Source organism: Rhinatrema bivittatum, chromosome 3, assembly GCF_901001135.1.
Source record: "Rhinatrema bivittatum chromosome 3, aRhiBiv1.1, whole genome shotgun sequence".
Lineage (NCBI taxonomy): Eukaryota > Metazoa > Chordata > Amphibia > Gymnophiona > Rhinatrematidae > Rhinatrema > Rhinatrema bivittatum.
In genome coordinates, this window is record NC_042617.1 from 63,271,960 (window position 1) to 63,298,276 (window position 26,317).

The 26,317-nt window shown below is 43.6% G+C and overlaps 1 protein-coding gene across 2 annotated transcripts in view; it reads left to right on the forward strand.

Annotated features, from left to right (window-relative positions):
* The window catches only part of MTA3 (metastasis associated 1 family member 3), a 525,799-nt gene extending 505,495 nt beyond the window's left edge, over positions 1-20,304 (forward strand). For both annotated transcript variants that reach the window (XM_029593316.1, XM_029593317.1), the window contains exon 20: positions 18,862-20,304. In XM_029593316.1, the coding sequence (XP_029449176.1) occupies positions 18,862-18,873 (12 nt within the window). In that variant the 3' untranslated portion in view covers positions 18,874-20,304. The remainder of the gene's footprint in view (positions 1-18,861) is intronic.
* The last annotated feature ends 6,013 nt before the right edge of the window (positions 20,305-26,317 follow it).

The following is a 26,317-nucleotide window of genomic DNA, read 5'->3' on the forward strand; positions in this document are numbered from 1 at the left end:
CTTGGCCATAGAAGTAGTCCTGTGCTTTTTCCCTTATGATTGCATATCAGTTCCTCATACCATAAAAGTCTAGGCATATGTTGGTTGTCGTCTAAATCCAATTCCTCTTATTCCCCCCACCCCACCCCCCTTACACCACACTGTCATTGCGGAGAGTAATGTTGCAGTTGTGTCAAAAACATCAAGGCTTATTGGTTAAGGGTAGTAATCCCCATGCCTTCTGTTAAGGATAGTAACAGCCACCGAGCAGGTGGTGTTGATCATGCCGCCAAGGGGGCGGAGTTAGCAATCTGTTAATGATTGTGCCACCAAGGGGGCGGAGTTAGCAATCTGTTGTGGATCACGCCGCCAGGAGGGCGGAGTTAGCAATCTGTTATTGATCACCTCCTCCAGAGGGGAGGAGATAGCAATGTAATACTCCGTAGGCGGGGATCAATGATCTGTTGTGGGTTGGCTCCCACACTGTAGCAGTCTGTATGATACCGCTCTAGTAGTGTAAGGAATAAATACTTAGTGGAACTGGTGAATCCCTGGGCCGATGGCAGATGACAGCGCCCCCAGGAGGATATCCTGAGAGGGACCACCAGCTAGGCTGGGGTATGGAGACAAACACAGATAGTTCTTTATTAGACAGGATGTAGAACCACCAGAGGTGGCAATAGTGAGCTGATGTGCCCAGCAGGGCTGAAGTCCCTCAGATACTGGAACTTCGATCTCTGGGTTGCTGAGCTGTAGAGAGAGACTAATAGGTAGTGAGTAGACAGGGTATGCTGGATACATAACCAGTAGTAGATGATACACTCACAATTGTAGATATCTGTAATGGCCTCTATGCAACAGAGATTCTTCAGTATATTCAGGAACAGGAGCCATAGGTGAATACTGGTTCCTATATGCAGTCTGGAATAAGAACTCACAATATCTGTGTATGAGATGGCTTCTGGAATAGAAGAAAGTCTTTGGAGAGTTTTAGGAACATAGGCCCTCGTGGAGCAAGTGCTGGTTCCTATCTGCAATCTGTAATAGTAATGTACCAGATATAGGTATGCGATAGCTTCTAAGATAGAAGAGCGTCTGAGAAGGGTTTTAGGAACATGGGCCCTCGTAGAGCGAGTACTGGTTCCAATCTGCAATAATAACTCACGATCTCCGTACCTGCGATAATATCTTAGACAGAAGGGAGTCTTCAGATATTAGGAACATAGGCCCTCGTGGAGTGAGTACCGGATCCTGTCTGTAATAGAACTCAGTGTTCACGTCTGTGATCGCTTCCAGGCAGTAAGGAGTCTTCTGAGCATTCAGGGACGTAGGCCCTTGAGGAGTGAGCACCGGATCCTGTCTAGCAGTCTGAAATGAAGAAGAGAGAGCGCGACCCCCGAGGAGCGGATACCCCTTGGTAAGTTTGTGGAGGCAGAGCAGCAGAGAAGTTTCTTCCTTACTAACTCGATTCGAAGTAGCAAACAAAGACCTTTTAAGTTGGAAGCGGATGACCTCACTATGGGGGGAAGCCCCTGAGGTTCGTGCCCTTGCCGGTACAAACTCTGGAGCGCGCGCCCTTACGTTATCAGGAACATGGCGGATCCGCAGCGTCAGGCCAACCCGGGGATTCCGGGGAGAAGCGGTGAGGAGAAGCCGCGGCAGCATCTGTCCATCAGAGCCGAAGGGAGTAGCCACAAAGGTAGAGAGGGTGGAGCGAGGGCGAGAACAGGCACAAACGCAACAGCAGGTTACCTTCATGGAAACACTTCTTTATTTCCATCCTCTAGTGTTTAGGGATCCACAGTGTTTATCCCATGCCACTTTGAATTCTTGGATTGTGTTTGTCTTTACCTACTCTGGAAGGGCATACCATGCATCCACCATCCTCACCATGAAGAAATATTTCCTGGTGTTGGTTCTGAGTCAGCCCACCCTGGAGTTTCATTTCATTACTAAATGTTCTACTGTCTCCTTTTCATCGGAAACAGTTTGAAGTTCATGCATCATTAAAACCTTTCAGGTATCTGAAGGTCTGCATCATATCTCCCCTGCACCTCCTCTCTTCCAGGTAATACATATTTAGATCCTTTAGCCTCTCCTCATAAGTCTTCCGATGGAGACCACACACCATTTTGGTTACCCTTCTCTGGACCGCCTCCATCCTTTCTGTATCCTTTCTGAGATATGGGCTCCAGAACTGAACACAGAACTCCAGGTGAGGTCTCACTAAGGACCTGTACAAGGGCATTCTCACCTCCTTTTTCTTACTGGTTATTCCTTTCTCTATGCAGCCCAGCATTATCCTGGCTTTAACTATCACTTGTCACATTGCATTGCCGTCTTCAGATTCCAGACACTATCACCCCAAGGTCCCTCTCTTGGTCCATGCACATCAATGTTTCACCTCATCATATACAGCTCTTTTGGATTACTGTATCCCAGATACATGACCGCATGTTGGCATTAATCAAAGCTGCCTAATCTTCGACCACTCTTCAAGCTTTCTTAAATCACTTTTCATTCTCTCTACTCCTTCAAGCATTTCTACCGAGTTGCAGATCTTAATATCATCCACAAACAGACAAACTTTACTTTCTATCCCTTCCATAATGTCGCTCACAAAGATATTGAACAGAACCAGTCCCAAAACTGATCCCTTTTGGCACTCTACTTAACACTCTCTCTTCAGAGTAGGTTCCATTTACCATTACATGCTATTTCCTATCAGTCAACCAGTTATGCACACCATCACCTTGGTGCTCACCCCCAAGCTTTTCATTTTATTCACAAGCTTCCTGTGTGGAACCATATCAAAATCTTTGCTGAAATCCAAGTAGATCAAGTTGAGTGTTCTTCCTAGATCCAATTCACTAGTCACCCAATCAAAAAAATCTATTAGATTTGTCTTTGAGGACCTTCCCCTGGTGAATCCATGCTGTCTTAGAATCACAAGATTGTAGATAGTTCACTATCCTTTCCTTCAGCAGAGTCTCCATTAATTTTCCCACCATCAAGGTAAAGCTAATTGGCAGCAGATATAGTCCTAAAAACCTAACCTTCTGAAATCCCACTTGTCTACAGTGGGAGAAGGCTATGGAAGCCTAACCCCTCCATCATCCAGATGTGGAATGGCTGTCAGAAGTCACTCCTCTTGTCTCTATCTTGTCATCATAACTGATGTAGAATCATTTGATGGGGAGTGGATGGTCCCTTCCATTGAAGCCAAGATATTGCAGACTCCCCCACTCTTTCCAATGCAAATCAAAGAACACACATAACTACACTGTTAGCAATGATGGACTGGAAGCAGCCTTGTAAGTACACTTTGAATTCAAGTTCTCTTGCCATTTTTTTTTTTTTTTTTTTTTTAGCCATGTATCCCACCTGAATGCCTCAAAATTTGCCCTATACTGCAACAAAAGGAGTATGATGGCTCATCATTTGACCCAAGGTCCCAGAAAGGAATCTGGAAAAATGAGAGCATGGCAGGTGGCAAGATCGTTGCTGACCTGGAGTGAGGGGGAAGATGGCAAAACATCTGTAACAAGCCTAAGTAGGTCTCTATAGGAGTCTGCCACCATCTTATTCCCCTCCCCCCCCTTTCCTTGCAACTGGGCAGGCTGGTAATCAAGGAAAGATTCCATCACTGGTTGCCTAACCAGCCTTGTCTACCTCGCCGCTCTGTCCTGTCCACTTTTCCCACCCCAACTGCAATGGGCTGTGCTGTAGGGGGGATCCAGGCAGGCCATGTAGCAATGGCTGTCTACTAGTCCAGGCTTGTAGCAGGGTTCTGGACTAAGTCATGCCTATAATTCCAGCTATACACCAGGATCCAGTTTCTTTCTTTAAATACCAAAGTGCCAACTTCATCGATTACAGATGATTCAGAACCCAGAAGCCTATTTGATTACTGGGATGAAAGTCCATGAGCACATTCAACCAATGCTCAACGCTTTACATTCATTACCTATCATATATGGAATTGACTTTAAATTACTTTGTATAATTTTGTGTTTCTTATATTATTCTGTGCTGTCATATCTTTTGGACAATATTCATTATCATCATCTGAGTTGAAGATTGCACTCCTCACACCAGGCTCTACTTCATATCCCCGTTTAGTTATTCAAGACTAAACAAAGAGCTTTTGCATGTGCAGGTCTCTGTAGCCTCACTGGGAAAGGCAGTTTATAAATATGAAAAATAAATGAATAATTTAAAGTATATGTAGCCCTACCCCATTCTGGTCCTCAGCATGGGGCACAAGGGGAGGACCCAAGGACAATGAAAGGTCCCATGGCTGTCCTGGGGTTCCTACACAAGAAGGGAAATCAGAGTTTTCAAAGCTCTTAGAGTTTGTTCTACTCACGAGGTCTCTTCTACACACCTGTGAGTCACAACAAAAGAACTCTCTTCACACACCAAGTTATTGTTCAAAATAAAGTCTTTACTCAATATAACTGATTGCTAAAACACAAGTTAAAAAAAAAATCAGTGCACACAGGATAGTGCACCACTACTTTAACAAAATTCCACAACACAAAAACCAAATGTATCACAGTCTTTCCACTCCCCCCCCCCCCCCCCCAAACGTGTCAACTCTTTAGAGGAATTACCCTCTTCTACCTTCTCTCCTCCCAGTACCTGTTTGGCAGATGTAATCTCTTTCTTAAATGCCCTTTTTCCTTTTCACTCTAGAGATGCTGGCTGCTGCTGCTGATGTATCAGTCTGTGACTTTGATGACTTTTCCTAGGCACAATACCCTTCTCCCTGGCACATCCAGTACACTGATCCACCCTGCCCTGCAAAACCCTCTCTCTTTTTTGCCAGGAATTCCACTCCTGAATTATTCTCTTCCACTTAAATTTCTCAGGACCCTCTCTATGGTAGACAAGTCTTATGAAATCCTCAGTGGGAGAAGACTCTAAGACTACCAGGATTCCAGGGCTTGGAATCCTCCCTCCTCTTGACTACCCCAATCCTCACATCTCCCCTACTCACATCGGAGTAAGAGTTCTTATACCACTTCTTTATCCCTCCCAACAGGGAATGGTGCTCCTCTGTTCTACATTGACACTACCCTAACATCGCCTAAGGACTAAATCTGGTGAGACTTTTGTCATATTGAGAGCACTCAGACAAGCTGAAGCCACATTCTACATGATTTTAAAAAGCAAATTTTAACACCCAATCACATCTAATTTTAGCTTGGGTTTTATTTAATAAAGCTGACAAGGAGTAAAAAAAAAAAGAATGCGCTAAACTGAAAAAAACAAGCTTTATTTGACAAGTTGCTCAACCTCCTTGACTGAAGTTCCCTCCCACCTGCTTGGCATGATTGGGCGGGCTAGGCGAGTGAATCGGCCTGGCAAGTCCTCCATCCCCAGCATGCAGAACCCTCTCATTCTCACCTATAAAGATATCAGGCCAGGTAGGGCAGGGTTGGATCTAAATTGGGTCTGAGTCGGTCCTCCTCCCTTTAAAAAAAATTAAATTGGGCCAAGCAGAACTACAAGCCCTCCAAATCCTTCTGTCGGAGAAGACCTTTAGCTTGTCCAGCAAGGCTGTCCCCTCACTGATAGCTGATTTGTCTCTCCACTGCCACATGCCAGTGAAAGGACCAATCCCAAATTCTGAAATGAGATTGATCCTGTCACGGACATATGACAGTGGAGGGACCAATTAGCTGACAGTAAGGGGACAACCCTGATGAAGGAGGTAAGGTCTTCTCCAGCAAAGGTTCCCAGGTGGGGAGAGGGGGATTTGGCGAGTTAGAATTCTGCTGGGCCTGATTTAATTCTTTAAGGGGAGAGGGAGGGAGCTGGGAAGAAGAGGAGGATCATCGACTCAGACTCAGACCTGGACTTGACATAACCTAACCCGGACCTGATTGGATCGGACCTGGACCCTTTCCTGCCTGATCCAACTTCTGTATAAATGAGAGTGAGGGGATTCAGCATGCTCGGCAGGACTTTCTGGGCGGTTAAAGGACACACACTAGGCAGCCTCCCCATCTCTTTGTATTACAGGGTGTAATAGCTAATAAGGTTTATTACCCAGTAATTAGCATGAGATGCGTTAACTTGGCCATGGGTTTTATAATGCCATTTTTTCTATTACATACCCGTTTTAGCACCGAAAAACCTATGCTAAAACAAGAGTTAAACTCATGGTAGGGTCAGTGTGGCTTATTATATTGATCCCTTTAACAAGAAAACCAAAATTAAATAAAATGAGATTAACATAAAACAATATAAGTATATGTACCTGACATTAGAATTTAAAAATCATATGAAGTACAAATTAAAGTCTTTTCTTTGATACTTTTGGTTAATAATAATTAAACGATTCCTCTGTCCTCACATGTTCAGCATTACCACATCCCTCCACAATCTCCCTTATTCACACACAGCCCCTATCCACCCAAACACACACTCCTACAGACAACTATCCTCCACAAACTCATACCAACCTCCCACTGACACCCCACTTATACATAACCCCCTATCCACATCTTGAATACATCCCCTACTGATTCAAACACAGCCAAACACAAAATCGCAAAACACCCCTAAACACTCAACCTCCTATATCTGCCACTCAAACCCCCAAATATACACACAGCCACTCTACACATATCCATTCCCCCACATATATATCCCATTCCTCCCCAAATTACCCCAACACAAATCCCACCTCCTACCTCCCACACCCAACACCTACGCAAATCCTTTCTACAAATCTATATTGGTAAGCATCAAAAAACCATGCTTCTGCATGCTTTTTTCTACTTGATTCTGCCTCCTTTCCTGACACATGCTGCTCCTGGTCAGTTCTGATATGAGATAAGGAGCTATGGGAGTCTAGGAAATGAGCTGAACAAAGAACAGATACCAAAAAATACAGTTAACCAAGTGCATCTGATGTCTCAGGAGCTGCCAAAAGAGGAAGAGGAAAATAGCTGGAGGAGGGATCGAAACTGGAGGCTATAGAAGATGCTATAGAGCAGTGGTTCTCAACCCTGTCCTGGGGACCCCCCCAGCCAGTCGGGTTTTCAGGATATCCACAATAAATATGCATGAGAGAAAATTTGCATACACTGCCTCCATAACATGCAAATTTTCTCTCATGCATATTCATTGTGGATATCCTGAAAACCCGACTGGCTGGGGGGGTCCCCAGGACAGGGTTGAGAACCACTGCTATAGAGGCTGGTGCACAACCATACCAATGCATATTTTTCCTTTAGCTCATTCTTTTGAACTGGTAGCTCAAAGCAACTTAAATTCAGATACATTGAGTATTTCCCTGTCCCCAGAGAGCTTACAATTTATTAAGTTTGTGTTTGATACAATGAAGTGTGAAGTACTTTGTGACCTTAGCAAATCACATCAGTGGGATTTAAACCCTGGCTTCCCTCATTCTCAGACTGTTGCTCTAACCACTAGGCTCCTCCTTCACACAACCTGAAAACCAAGTCTGGAGCTAATACTAGAACACTGAAAGGTGCTCTTTGGCAAAGAGTGCAGTAGAAAAGGGCTGGCAGCCAAGAAGTAGATTTGGCAATGAATCACAGCAGATGTCACCAGGCTTAGCATCGCCCACAGGACCATCAAACATAGATATCAGGATATCAAATAGAGCATCTATGAAAAGTCTGCCAAGATTCAGAACTGACACAAGAAGACAGCAGATAGGCATGTCTGTCCAGTTTGTCTCACACCACTGGAGTAATCCCTTACCCAAAAATTGGATCTAGACATCATTGATGGCCTCACTGAATTCACAGAAACAACTTTGACAACACAACAGGAACAAGACTATGAGTTTCCTTCATTGCAAAACTATCAATTAGGAACATACTGTTATGGTTAAGCAGTGTTTGGGTGGATTCTTGGGTACTGTGGCAGATAACCACGCCCACAGGGAGGGGCCTCGTGGGGAGCCACAGTACTGGCTAGACTCAGGACGCACAAACACAGAATTGGATCTTTTATTGTACAGCTTGATGTATACCACCAGAGGAGCGAGTACCTGATCCCTGTAAGGCACCTGAAATAAAGCAGAGGGCCCCTGAGGAGCGGGTACCCAGGTTAGTCAATACCCCAAAGGGCAGAGAGAGAGCTTCCAGCGGCAGCACGGAAGCGGCAGAGTAGCTTAGACCGGACGAAATCCAATCCTATTTCCAGTCCGAGTCCATTCCTTGCTAACTCGATTAGCTAGCAAGTAAGGGCAGGCAAAATACCTGGATGGCGTGATGTCAATTGAGGGGGACGCCCCCGAGGTTCGCACCAATGCTGGAATAAAGACGAGGGTAGCATGCGCACACGCTCCCTAGTAGGCCTTTGGGAGGAACATGGCGGAAAGCAGCATCATAGCCGTTCCAGGTTCGCCGGAGAGGGCGGCTTGCAGACGCGGTGTTAGTCATTTTCCCAAGGTATGCAGGAGGAGCCGTGAACAAGGTGAGGCAAACAGGGTGAAGCCATCCAGGACAACGTACGCAACAGTACCCCCCTTCAAAGAGCGCCCTCCATGCTTCCTACCTGGTCTTGGTTTCTGAGGATGCATTCTGTGGAATTGTTGAAGCATCTCTTCATCCATGATATTAGCCAAAGGTTCCCAAGAGTTTTCTTCAGGTCCATAACCCTCCCATGACAGGAGGTATTCCCATACTCTGCCTCTCTTTCTTACGTCAAGGGTTGCGTCTACCTTGTATTCAATGTCTTCTTCTGCATCTATTGGTGTTGGTTCTGGTGTCTTGGTGTCTTGGTTGAGATTCAATGGCTTCAATAGTGAGACGTGGAACGCATTATGAATCTTCAATGCTGGTGGTAGCTTCAGAATATAAGTGAGATTGCCTAATCGTCAGAGACTGGGAAAAGGGTCCAACGAAGCGTGGAGCAAAGCAAGCTTGAAGGCAGCTTAAGTCTTAAGTGCTTTGTGGATAGCCAGACTTTGTCACCAGGCTGGAAATCTGGAGCCTTGCAGTGATGAACATCGTATCCTTTATTTGCTCATTGTCCTGCTATAAGAAGCATCTCTTTGGTCTGAGTCCATAATTGTTGAATATCTTTGGCAGTAGATTGAGCTGCCGGGGACGACACTGATAGTGGTAGTGGTGGTAATGGTAGTCGTCCATAGACCACTTTGAATGGTGTTGATCTAGTAGATGTTGCTGGAAGAGAGTTGATGGCGAATTCAGCCCAGGGCAATAGTTCAGCCCAATCATTCTGGCTGGTGCCCACATAGGCATGAATGAACTGCTTGAGTGTCCTATTCATTCTCTCTATTTGCCCGTTAGACTGTGGATGGTATGCTGAGGTGAAGTCGAGAGAGATATCAAACTTCTTGCACAATGCTATCCAGAACTTAGCTGTGAACTGGGCTCCTCGATTGGAGACTGTGTGCTTAGGCATGCCGTGTAGGTGGAAGATGTGCATGATGAACAGCTTAGCAAGCTCCATGGCTATGGGTAAGCCAGTGAGAGCCACAAAGTGAGCCATCTTTGAGAACCGATCTACAGTTACCCAGATCGTGTTGTTTCCTCCTGAGAGTGGTAAGTCTACCACAAAGTCTGTAGCAGTGTGTGTCCATGGCTCGTCTGGTACTGGCAAAGGTAGAAGTAGGCCCCAAGGATGACCGATGATGTTTTCTGTCTGGCACAATTAGCGCAGGAAGCAACGTAGGAGAATGTGTCTTCCTTCATGGTGGGCCACCAGTAAAACCTTTGCAGTTTAGACAGAATTCTGCATTGACCAGGGTGTCCAACCAGTTTGGAGTCGTGAGCCCACGCTAGCATCTTTTTTCTTAGGTTCTTGAGTACAATGGTTTTACTCACAGGTACAGAGTGAGTAACTCTCAAGATAACTCTTTTCAGGTCGATGATGTATTGCAGTTCATCTGGAATGTCCTCAGAGAGGAATGAGCGAGTTAGGGCATCTGCTCTGATGTTCTTATCTCAGGGCGGTATTTGAGCCCAAAGTCAAATCTGTTGAAAAACAGAGACCATCTCGCTTGCCTATGGTTTAGGCGCCTTGCGTGGCGGAGGTACTCCAGATTTTTATGGTCTGTTAAGCTGTGATCTTATGTTGTGCTCCTTCGAGCCAAGTGCGCCACTCCTCGAATGCCATCTTTATTGCCAGGATCTCTTTGTCTCCTATTCCGTAGTTCTTCTCTGCTGGTGAGAAGCGACGGGAGAAAAATGAGCATGGGTGTAAAGCCTTGGAATCACCAGCCTGGCTTAGCACGGCCCCTACCCCGACGTCTGCGTCATCGACCTCAACGATGAAGGGCTTAGTTGGATCCGGGTGTCGGAGGCACGGCTTGCTTGAGAAGGCGTCTTTTAGTTTCTGGAATGCTGTTACTGCCTCCATAGACCAATTGGCAACATTGGCACCTTTCTTCATCATGGCTGTAAGCAGAACAGTGAGTGAGGAGTAGTTCTTGATGAATGTTCTGTAATAGTTGGTGAAACCTAGGAAACATCTGAGAGCCTTTAGACCAGTGGGTTGTGTCCATTTCTTAATGCTCTCCAGCTTCTGTGGGTCCATCTGGAAAACTTGGTTGGAAACAATATACCCCAAGAAAGTCACTGATTCCTTGTGAAACTGGCACTTAGACAACTTGGCGTATAGATGATTCTCAGAGTCTTTGCAGCACTCTTTTGACATCCTCCAGATGAGTGGTCATGTCTTGGGAGAATATCAAGATGTCATCTAAGTATACAACACATTTGTAGAGGAGGTCCCGCAAAATGTGTTCATTAAATTTTGGAAGACAGCCGGGGCATTGCACAGGCCAAAGGGCATCACTAGATATTCAAAGTGACCATCATGGGTGTTGAAGGCTGTCTTCCATTCATCGCCAGAGTGGATGTGAACTAAGTTGTAAGCTCCCTTAAGATCAAGTTTGGAGAATATCTTGGCTCCCTGTAGTCTGTCAAATAGCTCTGAGATGAGTGGTAAGGGGTAGCGATCTTTCACATTTATCTCGTTGAGACCCTGGTAATCTATACATGGATGAAACATTCCGTCCTTCTTCCCCACAAAGAAGAAGCCTGCACCAGCAGGAGACTTGGAGGGTCTTATGAAGCCTTTTTGGAGGTTCTCCTGAATATATTCGGACATGGCTTTATTCTCTACCACAGAGAGAGGGTAAACCCGTCTTTTGGGTGGTTCAGTGTTAGGCTTCAGATTGATGGCGCAGTCATAGGGTCTGTGTGGCGGTAGTACATCTGCAGCTTCTTTAGAAAAGACATCTTGAAACAATGCATATTGAGGCGGCAATCCCGGCATCAATGGGGTAGTTGGCATGCAGGGTAAAGGAGCGACCTCCATCGGGCATTTACCATGGCAATCTGGGCCCCAACATGAAAGCTCCAGAGTGGCCCAATTGAATTGAGGCATATGCTGCTGCAGCCACGGTAGCCCCAGTACTATAGGGTGCATGGCCTTCTCTAAAACAAAGAAGGAGATGGTTTCAGAATGGAGAGTGCTGGTCCGTAGACATACTGGTTCGGTGAACTGGGTTACTTTGCCTGGTAAGGGCTCTCCATGATTTGAAGATAGGAGTAGTGGAGACAATCATGGTGGTAGTGGGAATCCGCAAGTGCTCCACTAATCATTGTAAAATGAAATTACCTCCTGCCCCTGAGTCCACTAGGGCAAGAGTCTGATACTCTAAGGGTCCACAGATGAAGGATACAGGAAGAGAGAGTGAAGGAGAGAGTGCAGTAAGACCTAAGAAGAGTCCTCCCGCAGGTCTTAGGTCTGCCAGTTTCCCAGACATATAGGGCATGTTTGAACAGCATGGCCAGCTTGTCCACAATACATGCACAGCCCCAATTTCTTCCATGCTCTTCTCTCTTTTGACGTCAGATGGCTGCGGCCTAATTGCATTGGTTCTTCTTCGCCAGCAACTGGACCCGAGGGAACAGGCCTGGGTGTGGAATTAATTCGAGCTTCATCCTGAAAGGTCTCTTGAACTTTGTCACGAAGTCAGCGATCAATCCTTGTTGCCAACTTCACCAGTTCAGCCAAGGTCTCAGGCATCTCACGAGCAGCGAACTCGTCTTTCAAACGAGAGTTTAGTCCTTCAAAGAAGAGGGTCCTCAGGCATTTAGGGTCCCAATGTAATTCAGACACCAGTGTCTTGAATTCGATAGCGAAGTCAATTAAAGGTTTAGTACCTTGCTTCAGTGAACCAATGAAGATCCTCCAGTGGTATACCGGGCAGGGTCATCAAAGACTGAATTGAATAGCTCAAAGAATCCATCAAGATCATGTAGAATAGGATCCTCGCGCTCCCACAGCGAAGAGGCCCAAGCCAATGCTCTTCCATCCAGATAAGACAAGATAGGTGGTCTTGGCATAAGCTGTAGGAAAATGGCTAGGTTGCAGGGAAAAGTGCATGCAACACTGGTTAATAAAACTCTACATCTCCAAACTTCTCCCGAGAAGTGTGTTGGAGCAGATATAGGTACAATAGTCTTGACCGTTACTTCTGGCGGTGTAACTTCTTTACCTGAGGTGGTGGGTAAGTTCATCTGTGCGTGCAGCTGGTTGAATGCAGCAGTCAAATTCTCCAGCGCATTCTGCTGTTCGGAGATTCTCTGGGTCAGGCCTGGAATGGCCTGCAATGTGGTCAGCTGAGCCGAATCCATGGAGTTAGCAATCTGTTATGGTTAAGCAGTGTTTGGGTGGATTCTTGGGTAATGTGGCAGATGACCATGCCCACGGGAGGGGCCCTGTGGGGAGCCACATTACTGGACTATCAGGACGCACAAACACAGAATTAGATCTTTTATTGTACAGCTTGATGTATACCACCAGAGGTGGCAGTAGTGAGGTAGTCTGGATGTAGCATTCTCGGGATCCTCGGCAGAAGGGACTCTTCTCACCCCGTTGGTATAGGGGAATTTCGGTATAGGTTTCCCAGCAAGGCAATGCTGTAGATGAGACAGACTGAGTGTTAGATTACTCACTAGATGGTAGCTGTAGGTATGCGATTCCACCAGGCTGAGGTAGATGGTACCTGCACCGAGGCAGGGAGAGCAGGCCCTTGAGGAGCGAGTACCTATCCCTGTAAGGCACCTGAAATAAAGTAGAGGGCCCCCGAGGAGTGGATACCCAGGTTAGTCAATACCCCGAAGGGCAGAGAGAGAGCTTCCAGCGGCAGCACGGAAGTGGCAATGTAGCTTAGACCCGATGAAATCCAATCCTATTTCCAGTCCGAGTCCAGTCCTTGCTAACTTGATTAGCTAGCAAGTAAGGGCAGGCTAAATATACCCGGATGGCATGACGTCACTTGAGGGGGACACCCTCGAGGTTCACGCCAATGCTGGAATAAAGATGAGGGTAGCATGCGCGCGCACCCTAGTAGTCCTTTGGGAGGAACATGGCGGAGGCAGCACCATAGCCATTCCGGGGATGCCAGAGAGGGCGGCTTGCAGACTCATCAGTAGCCATTTTCCCAAGGTAAGCGGGAGGAGCCGTGAACAAGGTGAGGCAAATGGGGCGAAGCCATCTAGGACTGATGGACGCAACACATACACTGAGTCCACTTCACTGCAGGGTTATATTACAGGCCCCAACTTGCCTATTGATGCTAGAGGAGTTTATAGACTGGAGGAGCTGTAGGCTGGGTTGGTAGTCGAGTAGGAGCAGGATCATTTGGCAGACTTAGGTGCCACCCTGTTACAGAATCTTAGCAGAAGACTGGAGACTTGCTGAGGCACTCACATCTTTCAAGGCAAGGAAGTTGGAGGGTAGAGGCTTTTCTGTAGTTGAGCTAGACTTTCTGATGGAACCTATAGAGATGCATGATCTCCAACAAGATTACTTGCTCATCTACGTTTTGTGGTAGTAAGTAAATAAATCATCTTTCTCATTCTCCGTTGATTGCTTTGCAATTTTATAACTTCTGTGCCGTTGTGCTGTAAAATGATGCGGTGGGTTTATGTGGGTTTGTATTTGACATTTTCAATGCATCTTTTAGAAACTGGGATTTCTACATGAGTAGCTAGTGTGATCTGGCAGGCCCCTGATGAAGGAAGTTTTCTTCTGAAATGTTGCAATGTCAGGTGGAAGAAGAATGATTTTGTGAGACATCTCGGACAAATGACACATTTGTGCTTAAGGAAGCTGTGATTTTTTTCCTGGAATACCAAGCACTCAAATACATAAAATGATGCCTCAAGAGATGGTTTAAGTTTTAAATGCTGCAAAAAATTCTCAGAAAATTACATGAACTGACATTTTGAATGACTGATGATTATAAATTACAGCACATCCAAGGGATTTTGAAGCATTCACATTGTGCCATCCCTGTGCTATATGATGATCATTCACATATTACTTTATAAGGGAGTTTCTTCCCACTATCATTGTGGTAAAGTGAGATTGTGGTTGGTTTTGTGTTTGATTTTAGTCAGAGCTTCCCAAACGTTTAGCTAATATAACCCCAATTTAGCACTTGAAAATTAACATGACCCCAGAGATTGACCAAAAGAAATTAGTAGGGGTGTAGTTCTCTTCCCACAATCACTCCATTCTCACCCTTGCTGATCCTCTTTTTCAACATCCAGTCAATCCTTTCAACTTCCATGCTCTCTCTCAACCTCCACCCCCACCCCCCCACAGGACCTCCTCTCTTAATGTACTTCCCTCCAGCAGACCCCCCTCTCTCAACCTCTGCAACACCAACTAACGTCCTCTTACAACTACCAGCTCCTCGCACTTCCCCAGCCCATACCCTTCTCTCACCTATTCCAGCCCTTTTCTCATCTCCCCAGCTTTTCCTCTTTTGCCCAAACCCTTATTATAAGGTATCTGTTCCTCTCATTTCATCCCCTTCTCAGTTTCATTCCCCATCCTTTCTCTCTAACCTCCCAGCATCCCTCCAACCCTTCTCTCAGTCATGTCCCCTCAGCTGATCCCCTCTCATCCCCAGGTCCTGTCATTCCCCCTTTCTCATCCTCCACAGCCAATCCCATTTCCAGCTGGAGGAGCAGCCAAGTGGTTAGAGCAGCAGGCTGTGAACCAGAGAAACCAGGGTTCAAATTCCACTGCCAATCCTTGTGACCTTCAGCAAGTCTTGACCTTCCATTGCCTCAAGTACAAACTTAGATTGAGGATACGGAAATATCTACAGTATCTGATTGTAATCTTCTTTGAAGTTCCTGAAAAGCAGAATATAAATCAAATCAAATAAAAAATACATGTAAAAATCTCTCCAGCATCTGATCCCTTCCTGAAAACAGTCCCTCCTCCAAACATGCCAGGGTCAGTGGTAACATTTTCTTAGGGCCCCAGGCCAAAGGTGGATGATAACTGGTGGGAAGAGAGGGCAGGCTGATGATAGGGTAGGTTCAGTGGTAGGTGAGGGGAGAGAGAGGAGCAGTGACAATCTTCACTGTCCTGTGCACACTACCTCCCTTCATAGCTGGCCCTAAGCCTGAAAGTGGATCTGCAAGTGGAAGCAGGATTAGTAATGAAAGTCATCAGAAAAGCCTACAAGCCAATGCAAGATCACAGGCCCTGCAGCAGCTTTGAACCCTCCTCACGCAGAGCTTTCCTGTTATCACAGAAACTCATGTGAGGGCAGGACCAATGCAGGGAATGTGCGTGCTGGTTCACAGGCTCCATGCTGACTTCCACTACTAATGCTGCAGCTGTTGCCAAGAGAATGCTGGTGTTTGAGGCCCTTGTGACCACAGCTGAAAGTTTTGTGACCGCCCCCCCACTTAGTGTCCCAACACACAGTTTGGGAATCCTTGGTTTTACCTCTCTCTCTCTCTCTCTGCATCCTGCTCCAGAGTGAGACTGAGATTGGAGCAGATAGAACAGAGGAGGGAAGCTCTCTGCTCCCTAATCCAGCCTTCCCCCATTCCCTGCCCTTAAGGGGACATGAGGGTAGATGTGAAGTGCTAGTAGACAAAGAAGTTATAATGTTTGATCCCTCAAAGATCTCTTAAGATGATTTTGATATAGTTCTTGGGTGGAGTGATGTCCATTTAGAAGAATTTCATCTTTATGTAAAGGTCCTTGTACATGTGGCAGATCATATACCAGCTACAAAGACCTGGATGTGTTTTGCAAGTCTGCAACTGCTGGTTTTCCATACTGACAGAGAGGGCACTAATTTCATAAGAACATAAGATATGCCATATTAGGTCAGTCTAAAGGTCCATCAAACCCAGCATCTTGTTTCCAACAGTGGCCAATCCAAGTCACAAGTACCCAAACATTAAATAGATCTCAAACTACTGTTCCTTATTGATTAATAGCAGTTTATAGGTTTTTCCTCTAGGAACTTATCCAAGCCTTCTTTAAACCTAGATACACTAACTGCTGTAATCATATCCTCTGGCAATTAATTCCAGAGCTAACTATGCGCTAAGTGAAAAATATTTTTTTCCGATTTGTTTTAAATGAGCTACTTGCTAACTTCATGGAGTGCCACCTAGTCCTCCTATTATCTGAGAGAGTAAATAAGCGATTTACATTAACGTCTTCAAGTCCTTTCATGATTTTGTAGATTTCTATCATATCCCCCCTCAGTCATCTCTTCTCCAAACTGAACAGCCCTAACCTCTTTAGCCTTTAAATCTTTAGACTTTTCAAATAGAAGCCTTGACAACTGGTGCAACTCCTCAAATTTAATAATTGTGCTAATTCAGCCCCATTTTGTCTGTTATAATTTGTCCAATATATGCACATTTATCTTTCTATATAATTAACTGCATAATAAACTGGTGAAACTGAGAGCATTTTCAGCATACCTAAATCAATATACTTGTAACAACCACAAGGATTTTCTCAAGAAAAAAATAACAAGAATTGTTGCTTGGTATTTCAGTTCAAAATAAAAATGACATTTCACAGTTAAGTTTGTAACAAGTATTTATTTGATAAATAGTTGATTTTTGTACTTAGTAAATTTGTATTTGTATGTAGTTTAAATATTGTTTGAAAATGAACAATGTGAAAGGTTTCAATTAAAAACAAATTTTGACATTTTTTGCATAATGAGGAATGTGAATATTTATGCTAAATTATGCAAATTTGCCACAGAATTAGCAAACTCTTGCTGTAGAATCATGAAAAATCTGCTGCAGGAAACCAGAGGCTAAGGGCATAGCCCTGCATTGCAAAGCATAATCCCTACTAGTGCTGCTGATACATATCATAATTAAGTGGGTTTAACGTTTGCTGTATGCTAAAGGTAGGTTGCAAAAATACTATCTGATAGCTTAATATATATATTTATTTTTTTTTAATTTTTATTTTTTTTTTACTTTCGTGGCCTTTGTCTTTGCTTTCCTGAATTTCCTTTCTGCTTTCCCTAATCATTGTTCCATTATTGTTAGAGGTGCAGGTTTCAAACACATGAATTTAGCTTTTAATTTAATTTTAACTTAACATGAAATGGTTGGCAACACCTATAAATAAATGTTTACTATAGTTGAGTCCTCGGATCAGACATAAAAAAAAAGCATAAAATGACAGTGGGATATACAGTGTCTCAAGTTCTGCTCACTTGAATACCTTGTCATTAGTTTAATTTATTATGTTCTTGGAGTTAATGGGCTTGATGAGCCAGTGGTCCATTGTCAGAGAAGATTTATAGGAGGTTTCTGGAGGAGAGCAATTAATCACTAGCTATTCTTCCAGGCTGACAGTGCTATGAAATGGAATGTGAAAAACCCTGGTTTGAAACTCTGATTTTTGTTCCCCAGGCTGGCTGGAGCCCAGGAAGCATAGTCTGCCGCTGCTTAGCAGTGACACTGACTGGTTGGACTTAGCGTACACATGTACCGAGTTTCTGAGGGAGCTGTGGTCTCTGGACCCCGGTCAAGGAGTGTCACTGCAACATCTGGGTTACAAGGAAGTTATACAATAAGTAGTAAGAAAACACCAGATAGTTACAAATTAAGGCTCATGGCACCATAGGCCAGTAGAGATCAGTAGTAATAGAGCTGGACTCCCAAAATACCAGGAAGAAACTATCAAGTTCTCTCCACTTTTGTACTTCAATGGAATGATAACCTTTCTAATAAGGCTAGCTCTGCACAGTGGTGATTTCTGCCTGGTCATTGATCTGGAACCTCTTACCCATTGCAGCTAAAGGAGATGGTGGAGGCCACTACTAGTCCCAACGATACTTTTTTTTTTTCCAGAAAAATACCACAGGCTCTGCAGATATAAGCCTTTTAAATTTATAGCTGAATGTTCTTTATCTTTCCTTTTAGTCTGTTCTTATCTAATTTTAATATAAATTTTAGTCTATTTTAAAAGTTTTTAATGAATTTTATTTTTTGGAAATGTTATGATGTATTGTTATTTCTTTTTTTCTTTTATTGTTTTTTAAATTGTTTATTGTAAACCGTAGAGATAGAACTCGCTTCTATGCAACGGTATATAAAAATTGTATACATAAATCTCTTTTAAATACTTATCAAATTGTTATTGAGAGATGTGGGAGCAGGTTATAGGAAAGTCATCTGATACCCATGAATTGATGTAAGCTCTGAATGTGGTATAATAATAAATCTCCATATTCATTTGAGCATCTTTCCACAACCTTACTGATTGTGTTTTACTTTGTGAATGAATACATTTTCTGTTATGAATTCACATATGGCATAACTGAAGTCAGCTAATGAATGTCTGTCTACAAGGAACATCAGGTCAGGGGCTCTACACCATGACTTAAAGGCAAAACCATAGGCATGCATAGGTGTGAAATTGATTATGGAAAACTGTCCAATTGTGTATACTTTAATGATTTTTACTATTGGAATTTTTTCTGTGCATTTGTACTATTCAACAGAGCTTTAATAAAAAGTATATCTGAACATCTGATTTCCCCCTTTTCTACAGAAAAATTCGTAAAGAATTCAGCAGAACACAGTTAAAAAGAGCTTCTAGAAGGCCTTGTGCTCCAATACTTGTGAGGAGGCAGGTCCAAGGGAACAATGGACTGCAAGGAATGGATTCTCTGATCATGGAATGAAGACATAGCCAAAAAGAATCTGAATTGTTATTTAAAGAAACATCTAAGCACAAATACATGCATGAAAATTCCTTAGGAGCTAATATAAATATCAGAGAATTCTACTTCAAAAATCCGTTTGTAACTTTGTAAATTGACATGTTATGAGATGCAAGCCTCTAAGTGTTCTTTCTGAATAAGTTATCAACTAAATTACACCAGGACATAGATCTCATATAGAAACATTTTATAAAATACAAAAACCTGCACAATAGATTAGTTTGAATGTCTGAACATATGTTGCTATGGCTGTCATATCTTAAAATACCCACAGTTTACATAATGTATTCTTGTTATTGAATATAATCAATATTTTAAAAATGCTTCACATTTCTACATACAGTACATGTATCTGAGACAGCTCTACTGTAAAGGTTTATTAGATATGAGCTATGTTTTTGTTGCTTTTCTTTTAGAAGACTGACTTGTAAAGATGTGGGTATTACCTACAGTTAATTACAGTTAAACTATTATCAAGATAATAGACCTTAAGACAATATTGATATATCTAAAATATTGCCAAAATTAGTGTTTTATTTGTGTTTTGTAAGTACTTAAAGGGCATTGAACATTTGTTTTAAGTTTCTATTTTTATACAAGGTAAGAAAGGCAAACTGTTTTGTTGTCGGGATTGCACACTCTAGGGTTGAGCAAATACAACAAAGAAACTTTTGCCTTTTTGAAACTGGAAGGATTAGGATGTACTAGTGATCTAGGGTAAAGGAACATGGACCAGTCTGCAAAGAAAATAATTTGTGCTTTTCCATCTCAAACCCCAACTTTTTTAGATTATTTGTTTTGTCTTTATTCTTACAAGACTGGCAGAAGCCTAATGAATTGCGAATGTTTGAGAGAAGATCAGACCACACCAGAAAGAGGAAAAATAACAGAATTGCAGTTAGTGAAAATATTGCACAAATGCATGGTAGAGTGTGGCCTTGCTTTGTATCTGGCCTGTTGAGTCAGAGTTTAAAAGTATTTATACAGCCATGCTTGTTGTCTTAAAATCTGATTTTCAAATTTCAAATATAAGATCATGTGTGAAACAATGTTTTTTTGTGTGTAAATACTTTGTATTTTATTTTGTAACTGTACAGATATTCTCATTAAGTAAAATAATCTTAATGCCTATGGAATAACTTCATGCAAAATTAATACAATGTGATAGACCCTCTTGGATGCTTCTATAGCTTTTTAGAGACATTAGCCATGCCAGTTTTAACATTTCTTAAAAATAAAGTAAACTGTGTTCATCATTTTTTTTTACATCATAGTGGTTGATTTTTTTCCATTTTTATATGGGCATATCCAGTTTCTTTTTGCTTGTGAAAGTAAAGTTTATTTGCATTAAAAATCATATTTGAAGCAGACAACAATAAAGTGAAGTTGCAAACATAAGGCATAGGAAAAGAAAAAATATGACTCACTATAAATCAAGAAATTCCTCTGGGGACACACAGCTATGAGGCGTGCAATTAACATCCTCCCTCCCAGTTTATTTCTTGCCCACGCTCTCCCCCTTTTCCTTGTCCTGCAAAAGAACACTCTTATTTGAGAGAGTGCAAATCTCTTCTCCTTTTTCTGTGTTGGGTGTGACATAACATATGTCAGTTGCATACTGTAGTTCAATCACTGAATATAAACAAGTATGCCAGCTTCCCAATTAACTATAGGGTGACCCCCACCTTCGCTTGCAAAATTTAAATTCACAAACACTCAAGTATTGCACTGCTGCCAACCCCCTTACAACTTTTCACTGTCCAGGATGTAAGGCCATCGGAGCTTTTCTCCTTAAATTTTCGTGCAATTGGGTTATTAATTACTGGCTAAGACATTCTCTGCTGTGAGATAATGTCCTGAACCATGAAAGAGTAGGAGTCACTCATGAATATGAGACACAATTTGGGTAGTGAGCAAGCAAGTCTTGGTCATTAAAACTGAAGACTTGACAGGCGACTCCCTAGCTCTCACCCACCCATCTAATGTAGGGGCAGGAAGACTGGTTACTTGGTTTTCTCTGCCTGGACAGCTTCAGCACATTATTTGCTGTGTGCTCTTGGACAGGGCTAATCCCTCCTCACTATACTGCAACTGTGTGCAGCATCCTTCCATCCCACTGTGCCTTATTAAGGCCACCCAGGAGCCATTCACAGATGTGTGGGATGGGTAGGAAAACTGCCAGAAGAAGAGGGTAAGAGGTGGACTTGCTCACACACATCTGGAGTTGCTGGTCTACCCCCAGCCTCTATCCTTTCCCCTTATTCTGCATTCCCTGGGATCTGATGGCGGAGCACTGCCCTGGTTATGACCTCTATGGGGATGGATTGGCTGCTCAACTGGGACAGATGCAACTAGCCACCCTCCTCCCAGCCTATTCCTTGCCCTTTCCTTTTCCTTGACATGCAAAAGAACACTCTACCATACTGCTATTCGAGAAGGAAGATCTTTATTGGATGTATATAGCTACACCATAGGCCAATTGCATACCACAATTCAATCACTGAATATAAACAAGTATACCAACTAACTTCCCACATACTGATCATGCCCTTGCCTACAAAATTTCTATTCACAAACCCCGAATAAGCATTGTCCTGCCACTGGGTTGTCCATTGAAGCCAACTTCCTCATAGTGTTTTGCTGTCTGGAATGCAGGGCCATCAAAGCCTTGACCCTAAAGTTATCCTGCATTCTGGTCCTTGATTACCAAGTAAAATATTCTCTGCAGTGCAACAACATTCTGGTAGGTAAAAGAACAGGAGTCACTCATGAATATGTGTAGCGAGCAGGACAGTCCTGGCCATCAAAGCCAAATATTTGGTAGGCAACTCAGCTCTCACCTACCTATGCACATAGGGGCAAGAAAACTGGTTACTTGGTATTCCTTGCCTGACCAGCTTTAGCCCATTACTTAATGTGTGCCACTGGATGTGGCCAACCCTTCTCATCTGGGTTCCCAAGGGCTCCTCACCAATCTAGCTGCAGCCATATCTCAAACTCAGTAATGCTACAAATTGTTGTAGACGTGTCCAGGCTTATAATCCAAACTTGGTAATGGTGTATACTGACAGTGAATATAAACATACAGTTTATCAAACTTGGTAATGGTGTATACTGACAGTGATATAAACATACAGTTTATCAAGGCCCATATATGAAACTAGGTAATTCATACTGTATATTGATGTAAAGTTATCTCAAATCACTGCCCTGTGTGTGTTTAATGTAAAGTCAGTCCCTTACTTTGGGGGGGGGGGGGGGGTGAGAACAGGACAAAAATAGCCCCTTTAATAGGCACAGCCAGAGATTATCACACAGGATGTACAGTTTAGGCAACATCTGAAGGGGATCTGCTATCAAATACAATTTATTGACATATCCACGACTTTCCTCTGGGTAATCTCCTTGGTGTGTTGATGTGAAGAGATTGAAGGTGATGGCACAATCTCAACATTCACCTTCAGGGTGTGCCCACTGTGCAAGACCTAGAGGAAAATCTGCTATGAGGGAGAAACTGTTGATCAATGCAACACTTGCCAAGCAAAGGAATTGCTCCTTTGCATGCACAACTAAGAGGATAAAGCTTGTGAACAGGTAAAACCGAGGCAATGATACCTGTAGCTGATGTGTGGTTACCACTCAAGCTATAATACCACGAAAGATATGTATTTGAAGAGAAACTACCCGGCCAGTAAATCTGAGAACCAGAGAGTCACAGACAAGGGGAATTGTTATGGTTGTAAACAGGAATTTCAAAGTCGAAAAGGATATAATGCTTTGCATTAAAGCCTCAAGTTTTCTGAGAGCAGTGTAGCATATTGACAGTCACAGTGAGCCACATGACAGGTAATGATAATAAATGCACTTTACAGATCTTGTCTATATTGCGAAAGATAAAAGTATATCTAGCATGTTCTATGCCTGTGCATTTTGGGGCACAGGTATAGAATATTCATGAAAGATTTGCCACTTATACTAGAATTGAAGGAAAGCCTACTGTCATTGAAAAGCCAGGCCTGACTGCCGTTTTCCTCAAAGATGCCTACTATGAGTAAAACTCCAGACAAACCAAGGGGTTCACTGTCCTCTTCTTCAACAGCACCTACATGAGAATTTGTGGGTGAAAACATATAAAGACATTTTTATACAGACGAGGAAGCTAAGAACCGCATGCATCCATCGCACAGGTGGCTGGGACACATATGGCCCAGATACAATAAATAACTTGCTGCATGGATGATAGCAAATTCAAAGATATCCACAGGCAGAGAAGCTGACCTATACTCACTGTCGGAACAGCACAGTGACTCGTGCATCCCTGCCAGCAGAGCCAGTCAACCACTGAAGTTAATCCATAATTATCTGCATGGACTAATGTAGACAGCGACCTTCTATAAACATATTTTCTGACTTTCATTGGCAATTACTCCCAAGTACCTTGTGATCTACAGTTGTGCTTGTAAGTTCACATATCCTTGGCAGAATTTGTAAGATGTGTACCATTTTAAGAAAACGTGAGTGATCAGACAAAACACATGCTACTTTAATTTGAAACATATTAAAAATATGCATCACAGAATAGCACAATCATTAAACAAAGCATAGCAATAAAGAAAATAATAAAATTGTCCTGTTAAAATATTTCATACCCTTAAGTCTTAATATTGTGTATTGCATCAATGACAGCTTACAGTCTTTTGTGATAATTGTGAATGAGGCCCTTTATTTTCTCTTGTGGTAAAGTTGCCTATTCTTCTTGGCACAAAGCCTTCAAGTCCTGTAAATTCTTTGGTTGTCTAGCACAGTGGTTCTCAACCTTTTTTTGGCCGGGACACACCTGACAAATGGTTCTCATATGCGTGACACACTGAACATGTGACCATCACGGGGCTAAGTGTAAACATGCACTCTGCATCCACAGGACTCCCCTCAACCCTCAGCAATGAGTGCAGAGCAGATCTAGGGCATAACCCGTACAACTCACCATACAAAAAAAAGATATTCTGGTTCTGATGACATCTCAGTAAAAGCAAAACAAACTCCCTTTACTACCAGGCACAATAGCCTTCCTTATGAAAAGACAGTAATTTACCACTAATGCATATCCTATTGAGAAAACACATCAAATAAGATTGATACAAATGCCTACATGCTAGTAAAACACCTCACTTTGGTCACACACCCAGAACTGACCTTCACCAAGTACAGAAAAAACACAAATTATAAATATGGAGACAGAAACTGGAACGGAAAACCAAAAAAGCCACTCTGCATACAGTGCGAACCTGGAGAAATGGAAAGAGAAATATAGCACCTAACGGACTCAGGATTTGCAATAATGCACACAAACTAACCTGCACAAAGTTACACCTGTATTACGGAACACACGCAAACAGTAACAACCCTATCTAAGAAATACAACTATTAAACCAGGCCCTAAACACTAAAACATTTCCTATTGGGAAAACAGAATAAGCCAAGCTGCTACAGAGCCCCACAGAAATCATTGTAAAGTTATAACAAAAATGTTACAAAGCAGCTGCTGAACAGAATAATATTCAATTAAATACTCATAAAAATTATTAAAACATGTCCAAATATCAATAAAATATTTCAAAACAGCAGACATCGCATAATACCCAATAATTAAAATGGCAGTCAATCAAGAAAAATAAATTTAAAAAGCCACCTTTACTTACCTTCTCCAGCAACTCTCCTACTCCTTTCCCTTCCAGGCCAATAGCACTAACCAGAAGCAGCAAGGGCTGCTGAAGCTCTGTCCTCAATCTTCTTCCTTAGCACCCACAACCAGTCACTCACAACACACACACCCCCAAATAGACCCCACGACCAGTCTCGGTCTCTTTCACACCAGTCATCTTCCTGACCAGTTTCTCTCTCACACAGAAACACATCACCTCCCTGACCAGTCTCGCTCTCTCAATCACACTCATGTTCTCTTATATACAAGCTCTCAATCACACACAAAGCTCTTACACCCATTCACACCAGCTCTCACCCAGGCTTCCATTCACACCCCTACACACAAGCTCTCACCCAAGCACCCATTCACACCCAATGACACAAGCTCTCACCCAGGTACCCATTCACACCCACAGACACAAGCTCTCCCCCAAGTACCCATTCACACCCTCCGACACAAGCTCTCCCCCAGGCACCCATTCACACCCTCAGACACAAGCTCTCACCCAGGCACCCATTCACACCCACAGACACAAGCTCTCACCCAGGCACCCATTCACACCCACAGACACAAGCTCTCACCCAGGCACCCATTCACACCCTCAGACACAAGCTCTCACCCAGGCACCCATTCACACCCACAAACACAAGCTCTCACCCAGGCACCCATTCACACCCACAGACACAAGCTCTCACCCAGGCATCCATTCACACCCACAGACACAAGCTCTCACCCAGACATCCATTCACACCCACAGACACAAGCTTTCACCCAGGCATTCATTCACACCCTCAGACACAAGCTTTCACCCAGACATCCATTCACACCCACAGACACAAGCTCTCACCCAGGCACCCATTCACACCCACAGACACAAGCTCTCACCCAGGCACCCATTCACACCCTCAGACACAAGCTCTCACCCAGGCATCCATTCACACCCACAGACACAAGCTCTCACCCAGGCACCCATTCACACCCACAGACACAAGCTCTCACCCAGACATCCATTCACACCCACAGACACAAGCTCTCACCCAGACATCCATTCACACCCACAAACACAAGCTCTCACCCAGGCACCCATTCACACCCACAGACACAAGCTCTCACCCAGGCATTCATTCACACCCTCAGACACAAGCTCTCACCCAGACATCCATTCACACCCACAGACACAAGCTTTCACCCAGGCACCCATTCACACCCACAGACACAAGCTCTCACCCAGGCATCCATTCACACCCACAGACACAAGCTCTCACCCAGGCATTCATTCACACCCTCAGACACAAGCTTTCACCCAGGCATCCAATCACACCCATAGACACAAGCTCTCACCCAGGCATTCCTTCACACCCTCAGACACAAGCTCTCACCCAGGCACCCATTCACACCCACAGACACAAGCTCTCACCCAGGCCCCCATTCACACAGACACACCAGCTCTCACCAAAAATAACTTCTTCCTTCATTGCAGGGATAGGCTCCGGTTCCGCCGTGGCTTTAATCCGGCGGGCCTTCTTTTTTCGGCGCCACGGGGATGGGCGCCTCAGTCAGAGGTCGGGTTTCCTCTTCGT